At 30.0% G+C, this 10,925-nt stretch overlaps 1 protein-coding gene across 1 annotated transcript in view; it reads right to left on the bottom strand.

Annotated features, from left to right (window-relative positions):
* Positions 1-445: 445 nt before the first annotated feature.
* The window catches only part of LOC108755585 (thyrotropin-releasing hormone-degrading ectoenzyme-like), a 17,335-nt gene continuing 6,855 nt past the window's right edge, over positions 446-10,925 (bottom strand). Inside the window, exons 4-17 of the mRNA XM_018498683.1 lie at positions 9,645-10,047; positions 8,977-9,132; positions 8,200-8,511; positions 7,154-7,334; positions 6,497-6,650; positions 5,861-5,942; positions 5,273-5,447; positions 4,970-5,156; positions 4,166-4,443; positions 3,523-3,701; positions 2,767-2,934; positions 2,269-2,409; positions 2,117-2,198; positions 446-1,844 (exon numbers count right to left, since the gene is read on the bottom strand). Coding sequence (XP_018354185.1) covers positions 1,680-1,844; positions 2,117-2,198; positions 2,269-2,409; positions 2,767-2,934; positions 3,523-3,701; positions 4,166-4,443; positions 4,970-5,156; positions 5,273-5,447; positions 5,861-5,942; positions 6,497-6,650; positions 7,154-7,334; positions 8,200-8,511; positions 8,977-9,132; positions 9,645-10,047 — 2,663 coding nt within the window. The 3' untranslated portion in view covers positions 446-1,679. The remainder of the gene's footprint in view (positions 1,845-2,116; positions 2,199-2,268; positions 2,410-2,766; positions 2,935-3,522; positions 3,702-4,165; positions 4,444-4,969; positions 5,157-5,272; positions 5,448-5,860; positions 5,943-6,496; positions 6,651-7,153; positions 7,335-8,199; positions 8,512-8,976; positions 9,133-9,644; positions 10,048-10,925) is intronic.

Below are 10,925 nucleotides of genomic sequence, written 5' to 3'. Positions count from 1 at the left end.
ATATATATATATATACACATACAAAAGATTGAAAAATAAAAACATTTTTAAAATAATTTTCATATATTGACAAACTTTATTTATAAACAGATAAATGCACGTTTAGTGCCAAGTGCGCTGAGTTCAATACGAGGTTCTCTTCTTTATTCTTATAATGCAATCATAAAGTGAAAACTATAATCACAGTTAACGATTCATATTATAAATCTTCTTTGTAAGAAACATAATGTGTCCTTAATAAATTGCAATTATTGATGTAGTAAAATTGTGAAAAGGTATTTATATACTTGTTATTACTAATTTATATAATTCGTTAGAAGTATATATGTCTTATTTCAAAAATAATACCTGCAACACACATATAACACATGCATAACATACACAAAAAACACATACACATACACACGCACACGCACACGCACACGCACACGCACACACACACAAACACAAACACATACACATATGAGAGACCGGAAAATAAAAACATTTTTTTTATAATTCTCGTATATCGAGAAACTTTATTTGCAAACAGATGAATGCGCATTTAATATCAAATACGCTGAATTCATTACGATTCTCGCACAACGCAAACATAAAATGAAAACTATGCAACCACAGTTAAACATTAAATACGATTGTCTAATAGTCATGGCACACAAAAAAATTTAAGTATTAAATCGTTAGTAGTAAGCGAATTGACTAATTATAATTAGAGACTGTGAGGCCACAACATAAGTAGTAGCCAACATATTGATTTCTTTACTGCTTACGTCTTACTACTTAAGTTTTTTTGTGTGTCATGGCTTTAATTCTTAATATTATTTTTGCAGTTTTCCAAGTGTGAGAATATGTTACTCAATATTAACGTGAAGTAAAAAAATAGGCTGCATTTAGCGTTAAACGTGCGTGTTTGTAAACGCGTATCATGCAGATACAATGTAGGAAAAATCGCATTTAGCGCTAAATGCATTGTGAAAAATGGATTGAATATCGCCGAAGTATAAAAAATCGGCACTGTGCAGTTCCGTAATTTTAACTCGTTTCGATTTTTGGAGGATTTCGGCATACGCAAAGAACGTGGTAAGTCTTTGCAGTGTCTATAAGACTTCGATTTCGATACCGGGTAGTTTTGGTCTCCAACGATCCGACCGACGATAAATCATCGCTTCCAACCCTTGAACTGCGAATTTGATAGCTTGCGAATACCGCACTAAACGCATTTAACGAGTTAGGCTAAAGACGAAAAGAATAAAAGAACGGTACAGATAGATTATTGTAAAACGATAACATAGTGTGTTATAAAACGAGTGTACCGTATAGCAATATAGCGCCATTAATATGAACGAGAACGGAGAGTTTACGGTAAACATTGGAATAATAATTATCACTGTTAGATACGATTATTATGTATATCGTTTGTTAAATATGTACTTATTAAATAATTATATTAAAGACCGTCGTTCTAAGGCTACACGATGTAAGAACGAGATTCTTGTTGCTTGGTTTTGTAATCATGCTTGACGAAAGCATACGGAGAAATAAAACTTGTTGTCGTAGAAAAGTTCTCGCAGTTATTTTCGCGTGCGAGTGCCAAGTGTGTCGACTGCCGCAATACGAAAACGAATCGAATTACGGGACGTTTTCCTCGTCCTATTGTACCCGACAGATCTCACAAATATTCACACCAATGTCTCCGTAGAATTGTTCGCAGCTAGCCACTCCTGCACTTCCGGTAAGGATTCCTTTAACCACTTTATCGCGAATTTAGCATGTGCCTCGACCATCGCCATAGTATATCCCACGATCTTTATGCTTTCGAGATTATCCTCACTGAATGTCTGAAACTAAAGAATCAAACAAACATTAAAATTGCACTTTATATAATATTCGAAAAAATTTGTGTTCTTCGAGATATTATCAACAAATCATTATGAAGAAATAAAAAAGATACAAAAAAAGATTTGAACGGCATAAAAATAAATATTATATATACTTTCCATAAAACTATTTTATAGTAATTATTAATTTTTTATTATTTATTATTATTTATTATCTTATTGGTTTATTGCTTCAGCATGAATTATTATTTTTGTGCGTAAAATTAAATTACACTTACGTCTTCAAAGTCTTCCTCGCTGATCAAGCCGTTCGTCATTGCTAATGCAAAAGCTTTTAAGATCGGACGAGATTTAGAGAATCTAAACAGACATGAGAGTATATCGTAATCTGCTTATAAGTTTGACGAAGAGATAAGAAGGTGCAAAGTACCTTGTGACGATAACCTGCCAATTATTTTGCACGAACTTGTAGGCGATTTGCGCAGCGACCGGGTTTTGCGGAAAACTTCGTAAGATCCTTTGCGTCTCGTCTTCATCGTACATCTTTCCTTCAAGAATCTCGCTAAGTATTCTAACATATATTAACATAAATTATATATTTGCATACTGCCAAATGATATATATATATATATATATATATATATATATATGTACATATATATGTATTTTTTTTAAATTAATACATTAATAAATTTATGCTTTAATTAATAAGGAATCTTTCTCTTCTTATTTAAAATTTTATTGAACATCTTTTTTATATATTTTTCTGTATTAAATATCTTGCACGTTCTAAATAGAATATTAGAAAATAAATTAATTCTAAAATAAAATTTACTTACAATGAGAGAGAGAGATGTAGATAGAAATCAGGTAGATAATAAAAATTTATTAATTTTTATATTACTTATTACTAACAATTTTTACTTACAATTGCAGAATCCATGGCGTCTGGAAACATGCAAACGCTGACAGAAGGCGATTCTTTTCATCTCGATCTGCAGTGGAATTTGCCCTTTCGACGAAGTAATTCCACTCGTTCCGCGTGCCGTATCGTGCGATCGTACAATACAGCACTTCACGTGCATATGCCGGTACACTAAAACGAAGTTTTACTTTCAAAATAAAATATTAAAATGAGATCATTCTTTCAGAAATGCAAATTATTATCAAAAATATTATCATATAAATTTGTTTTCTAATTTTTTTATACTGTGCGCAAAACGATGCGCATTAAGATTAGTATTGTATAAATAAAAATTAATATTATTTTTAAGTATTTTATTACAAAATTTTTTTATAAGTACAGCTGTTATCAAACATTCTGTGTTGCATACGAATTAAAATGACACGTACGTTTCGATGTAACTGTTGAAACGTACTAAAAGAAAAAAAATTATAGCATGTATTTTTATTAACATTTACATATTTAATTTCATAAATTAGTGATTTAGATAATACTCTTCTATTAATGATATTATGAATAAAAGTGCAACTTTCAATCTTAGAAAGAAAGGCACGTTTAAAAATATACAATATTGTCAAGATTCTAATTTATTTCGTGACGAAATTTACTTAAGTAACGAAATTTTAAAATAGAAAAAATCATCACCATTGTTTAAAAGATGTTCAAATGTAAGTGAAAACAAAAGTCACACAAATGAAAAATTATTTTTATCGATCTTACACTTCATCTGCATCAGGATGATCCTTCAGTTTTGCAAAATGATTCCTGGCCCAGTCGAGACATTCTGCATTTTCAAACGCGCACGCTATCGTAAGAGTGGTCAAAGTTAATTGCGATCCCTCATCGACTTTCCATCCCACGTCTGCGTACAATTTTGAAGTAAATCTTAATGTAAATTCCTGTAAACGATCCATTCGTTAAGTTGTTTAATAACATTACTATTTAATAATAATTTGCTTAAACTATTATTTTCTTAATTCAAATTTAAACTTACAGATTTTTAAAATTTTAGACTTGTCATTGCTTTGTTTCTTTTAAAAAGATATAATTATATAATATTAAATATAAATTTATTTAAAATTTTTTAGAATATTTTTTCATAAATTATTAATGTATTAAATATTATGTTCGTAAAGTATTTATTCGATTGTTCTTAATTATCATTATTTAATTATTCTTAATTATATTGTAACTTTATCTTACACTAGACATTATTTTTTTATCAAATGTTAACCGAACATAAAACTGACTTCCTAAATATTAATTAAATATAAACATGTTATCCCCCAATATTAAAAAAGTATTTTTGAACTGATACGTTCTTTTAATGTTTGTTTTTTTTTAATAAGTATGCTAAGTTAACCTGAAAGGCGCTAAAGCCAGATGTTTCGTAAAGAAGACCGTTTAACTTCAACAGATGACGCATCAAAGTACCCCAGGGAGCGTAATGCCTTTCCTTGATTTGCATATATTTAATAAAGTCGAAAGCGGTCGCGTATTTCGTCAAGCCGACCGCGGCGAGTCCAAGCACATCGTCGATGAGTGACGCTCTGGTTTCTGCTGGAAGGATTTCGTGATTTTCCTCGAGAGCCTGTGTCAAGAGCTTCCAATTTTCCTCGTCATAGTGCACACGATAATAACCTTGAAAGCAATTAATAATAGATAGAGGTCACTTGCATCCCATTTCGCAATTTCATATTAAATTGGAGGATATTAAGATTAACATGTTATTCTCTAGCTAAGAAATAATTTTCTGCATGAATACAAGTTACAAAAATTACTTGTAAAATCATAATTGTATTATAACATATTAAGAATAATTGAAAAAAGATTATAAATAAAAAAAATTAATGAAAATAAAAAATAAAACAGATATTTTTTATTTTACTAGCAACAAAAATGCTTATCTATAAATATCTACGAGTCTATATAAATCCAATTTTCTGTCTCACTATTAATAATTGTATTTAAAATATAACTCTTATTTCAGCTTTAATTTGATGCTTTATTTTTTCATTAAAAATTATTCATAAATTAAAAAATATAAAAAAGTTTCGTACAAAATGGTGTAGACAAAAAAATGTTTTCTAATCCAGATAAAAATGTTTAAATTTTTTGTAATTGAGATTTTAAGGACATTTAAAAAAAAAATATTTGTTTAGCCAACCTGTTTTATTCACATTGAATACAATCCAGGAATCTTGACCGCCAATGTTATGCATCACCATTTCCGTTTCGGAATGCAACCACGTCTTTGTCGGAGATGACCAATCATTGCTCGTTTTGTTAATATAGTCAAGCGGAACATACCACGTCGGTTGAATGTCGGATGATTGGTCATATGTAAATCTTTGCTGTGTATAGTTGATGGTAAATACCATAATCGAGAAGCATATCGATATAAATTATAATACTTTTATTTCAGAAAATTAAATATGCAATTTAATTCGTAATGTTTAAGATTGCACACCTGCCGAATAATAGCGATGTCTTCCTTATATTTCCTCATAACGCTGACAATCGGATATCCACGATGTGAAATCCAAGAATTCATCGCTTCGGCTAACGTAATTCCCATAGGTAAACCGATAGCTTCTTCTGCCATCGCTTCCCAGAAATCGTCGACGTTCGCTGTCGAATAATTCCTAAAACATTTTAATAATTTACAATAATTTTAATAAATTTCCTATACCGAAAAATAGAGAATTACTAGTCATGCATTCCTTAGCTTGTATATATCACTCAACAAGATTGTGTAACTTGTACGTTTGTGCGATTCAACGCAATATGTATGTATATCGATGATAGGTGCACTTATGTAACGAGGCCGATAAAGAAGCATGAGGAATAATGGTCGGCAGCTCGTGACATTCAACGACTGGCATTACCATAAAGCCGACGGGATAACTCGCTGTAAAACACGTCGATTATCATTTCGACGACTGAATCACGCGGTCGCACGAGCGAGTGATATAAACGTCGATGCCGAGATCGCGCGATTAATGAACGAACGACGGCCCAGTTGAAGAATAAATCGATGATAATGTGATATACCCACCACCTTGCTATGAATTTCTGGTAGCCGTTCCTAAAGGCGGTATCGTTTATCACCCCATGCAACATGCGAATCAAGCATGCACCTACAAAAAGCAGTCAGAATGCAGAGTCACATTATACAGCGTTACAAGAGCGTATAATAGTCGATACTGCCTTTCGAGTGAAGCTGAGATTATTTGACAATATTTCATGTATTTGCATGTTCAAAAAGGTCAATGATTTAAATATTTATCGATTGTGATTTTTGTGAAAAAATTATAGGAAAAAGACAAGAAGTCAAAAAATATATTGAAAAGTAACATAAACTTTTAAATCGGCTACGAAATTATATAATGTTAAAATATACAATGCAAATTTCTAATAATTATAAATAATAATATATAGATATTTATAATAATATTCAACTATTTGATATTTATTTATAACACTTGCGAACATCTTTATGTGTAAGATACAAATATCAAAATCAAATAATCACAGCTTCACTTTCAAGTATAAATATGCAATTATTGTTAATATTGAAAATAAAGTAAATCAATGCTGACCAGTATTTAATACCAGGAGCAATAAGATATTAATACTTGAAAATATCATAAGCATTGCTTGAAAAAGAAAGAGTTTGATAAACGGTCTTTACCTTTCTTATGTCTAATATTACGGTCCGAAAAATCTAAATTAGCAGGATTGATGTTTGATTGCAGCGGCCTTGAAACACTGTAACTGTCTTCTTCCATGGCTTCCCATTGCACGTTGGCAAGGAAGGCAAGATTAGAGCTCAATGATGAATCTATCTGAAATAGAATTTCATAAAAACTTTGCTTTTCTTGGCGAGAGAAGAATTATCCTTATCTAGATTGTTAAGTGTAAATCAATTATTTTAAAAAGATGACATGGGCATAAACTAAAAACTAAATTAATAAAAAAATACAAGAAAATAATTTTTAATATTAATATAAAATTAAAAAAGTATATAAACAATCGTAAAATTAAGAAGTCGAATCTTTTTTCTATACAAAAAAAATTGGTTTTTCTATACACTTTTATATAAAAAATTTTATTGTTTGAATACTCTTCAATTAAAAAAACTTAATAATTTTGTACTGTATAAATCAAATTTTTTATCTAATTATTTTTTACCTTTTTAAAATAATTAACATAGAATTTAATATTAACTTTAAAAGTACATAATTTTAATATAATTTAACATGTGTTTTAGCATAAAATGTTATTCGTCGGACGTCGGTATGTACTTTTACAGTTAATGGATATCACAAATATTATTCCAATTATGTGCCTTCTCGATCATCTCATGTCTCAAATAGAGAGTGGAGCCTTCAAGTAGCCAAATGTCCGTCCAGTTCTTCATGTTCACAACGCCGCCCAACCATTGTTCTCCTATCAGGCTTATCAGAGCGCTTAACGCGTCTGTCTTCGTGACCATGGGAGATCGATCTGCGGCGTAGAAGAGCGATTGCCTTGAAAACAATTTAACTTGATATAATGCGACATCGAACATAGAGCGATCGAAAGAGTATAATGGATCATATAAAAATTATCTTTTTAAAAAAAGGTAAAAATAAATTCTATATGTTCGTACCCATCAAAATAGTTATTGTGCGAAGTAAAAAAAATATTGTTTTAATATACATTTGCTATAAAAATGGTGATATTAAATCGCATCAACTAAGTATGAATTTGTATATATTAAAAAATGTAGTTCTTTTGTTTTCCCAGTCACCCCTGTCCCAGTCACCCAAATTTGGTGAAAACAAATTTTGTCAAACGCTACAAAGTTTATCGACGAAAAGGTAAATTTTATACAAATTCTATTTATATTCAATGATCTCAGCAAATTGGTGATAGATATATAATAAAATCTGTTGACAAAATATGAGAACAAATTGGTAGCCAAACCGTGCAAAACTTGTGGACAATCTGACAGTAAATTGATAATAAGAATCAACCAAAACTTTATTCGGTTTTTGTCAAGCAACAATTTGCGCTCACATTATGTCAGCAAGCTTTGTCAGCAAAATACAAGCTTAATGCGAAGTTGATGCTATATTTTAATCAAATTTACTAGCAATTTCTAGATTCTAGAAAAGCTAATTCACTATATTTTGCTGATTGAGTCACTTAATAGAATAATAAAGTATTTAACGCAAAAAAACTTGGGTATTGAACATTATTGATATTGAAAATCAATGTATAATACTTAAAAATGAAATTTTATTATATCTTTAAAATGTATAAAATAATTGCAATTTTTCCATCGAAATAATTTCATAGTAAACTAATTATTCTCTTGTAGATGAAATATAACGCAGTGAGCTTTCTTACTTCAATGATATCAATCCCGGGCTTCCGGCGTTATCGACGATTCGCGACGGTAATGCGACGATATCCAATTTCGGTAGCGGATAAGGCATCAAGAACATGTCGTTCAAATGTACAACAATTTGGTCGAGTTTGTCGAGAAGATAAATTCCTCGTGATCGTCTCTTCGGATCGCCCCAGAAAGTCACCCCTGTCACGTTATCAAGCCCCATTTTTGTCTCACCCACCGACTCTATTTCGCCCATTACGAAAGCCAGATTGTAAGGCGAAAGCAACGGGGTATCGCTGAAGATGTCGATCACTTGATCACTCGATCTTGAAAGATACAAATTACACACTGATTAGTGATTACTTTTTAAACGCATAAAAATCGTCCACATGAAAAGAAAAATATAGAAAAATAATGGCACAAGAAATGTCATTACAATTCATTGCACTAATAGAATCAAATTTATATTTTAATGAAAAAATTTTTTCTTTAACGTTCTATAATTTTGGCATTTTTTTAAAAGTAATTTTTAATTTAAAACAAAAAATTAAAAATTTGAACTGTAAATTAATCAAAAACTGTAAAGTTTATAGTTAATGTATGTTTCATGTATGTTTTTCATATATGTTTGTTTGCTTTATGTAAGTTTTTCATTATATTTTCTCTTAAAAAAATCACACTAAGAAAAATAATAGCTGTGGAACTGGACAGTTTCGCTATTCATAAACGATATAGACCTTCTAGGTATGCAAACGTTGACACAGCTGTAATTAACAATATGAAATACTTACAAGTCTTTGGAAATATTGAGAGGCATGTTTGACAGAACTCTCACTTCGTGTGGATGTACCACGGACATTGAAAAAACAGCCTTGAGTTTCACGTCGTCGAAGATAGGCAAAAGATGCGAAGCTCGTACAGGTTTTAACCGCGTCCCGATTAATAATCTAAAAAAAATATATATAAAATCACCTCAAAAAGAAGTAGACATATTTTTAAAAACCTAAATTTTAAATACCTAAATTAAGGACACACAACTAAAAAATATTTGAAGAAATTTTTTTTAACTTATATTTAGAGAATTAATATTAAATATTCTAAAACTGAAAAGTTTTAACATAAATCAGGAAAAAAAGAAAAACATAATATAAAATATGTTTTTATAATTTTTTTTTTATATTATATTATCAGGAAATATTAATAACATATTTTTAAAATAATAAACTTGTAGATAACTTTTTGTAATTTTCAAAAAATTTAATTAGTATTCTCAGTAAGCAAAACGTTGTAATGTTGCATTACGTTGTAATGTTGATATATCTGAAATGTTCCGAAATGCTTCTTGCTTAGGTAAATAGTTGTAAATAGCTATATCTTTTACAAGATAATATTTTAATTCTTGTACAATCAACAATTAGTTAACTAATTTTTTTCACTATAATTATATGGAAAAACTTACTTTCCTTCGCTGGACTCGCTGTAGCTCGTCGAATAAATCGCTTTGCCATCAAATAGAATCTCGTAATCGATCTCCAAGATGTATATTCCTGAACTCATGGCGACAGCCGGATATATTACATGTAATCCGTTATTAGCATCCACTTCGTATCGCTGAATCTCCACATCAGTTATGCTTTCATTGCCGGAAGTTATCATAATAGAAGTCACTAATCCAGTCGTAGCGTTTGTAGACTTCGCGATTTTCTCATCGGGCACTGATGAACTTTCGTTTGTCAAAGAAGAAGTTTCGCTGCCCGAAATGGTTGCATTTCCCGAGGGATACTCCGTCACAACGCGTATTGTGTCCTGATTTTCCAATTGCGAAGATGACATCACAGTAGGAGCCAAAGTAGTAGCATTGTCTGCGTTGAATAGATCGTTGTCCGGCATTAGACAATCAATTATGTAATTTTTTTCTTTCTTTATTTAATATTCTCTAAGAGTAAATAAATTTTTGCGGAAATTTCAAATAATGATCGTTTAATTATATTAATTTTTTACACGTATTAAAAAATGAAACTGTATTTAATCAGCTCAATTACGTAAAACATTTAAAACATAAAGAATAAAGTTATTTCTCTTTTTTATTTTAGAATTTATTACAAACGTTATACAATTAACCACATGCACGCTATTATATTAGATATTGTCACAGCTGCAAGCTAGTCATTGTCTTATCGCGCATTATTTCGCTACTAAAAATCTACTTGCAGTGTTAAACCGTGCATCAACCCATTGCCTTATAATGACGAGAAATATTCATGATGATTATAATCCACATAAAAACAAGCAACAATCGCATTCGTGACATAGATTACGATCCAAATTTAATAAACACAAGTTTTAGGTACAACACCTATAAACTTCTGTTCTGTGCACGTATTTATTTAAAATGTAATTTAAGGCAATTGGTTAATCATTATGTGTGTGAGCCGAATTAAATCGAAATATTTAAGAATAATCTATTTTTCATTTATTTAATTAATTAATATCATTTATCTATCGTATATTACTAGAATGTTTTTTGTTTATTCCCAAAAAAATTCATGTTCAATCCCAAAAAAAAACCGAAAATAATTTAGATAAGCAATATTAATGAATAGAAAATCCGTGTAACATTTCTGAAGAAAATTAAATAAATTATTTACAGTTTTAAAAATGCTTAGATTAGCATCAAATTATTAACATCTTTCTATGATGCTTATTAGCATTAAAAATTATTAAATTGCTCAATTTAATA

The sequence above is a fragment of the Trachymyrmex septentrionalis genome, unplaced genomic scaffold (assembly GCF_001594115.1).
Source record: "Trachymyrmex septentrionalis isolate Tsep2-gDNA-1 unplaced genomic scaffold, Tsep1.0 scaffold89, whole genome shotgun sequence".
In the NCBI taxonomy this organism is placed as follows: Eukaryota; Metazoa; Arthropoda; class Insecta; order Hymenoptera; family Formicidae; genus Trachymyrmex; species Trachymyrmex septentrionalis.
This window is presented reverse-complemented; position numbering and strand designations above follow the sequence as displayed.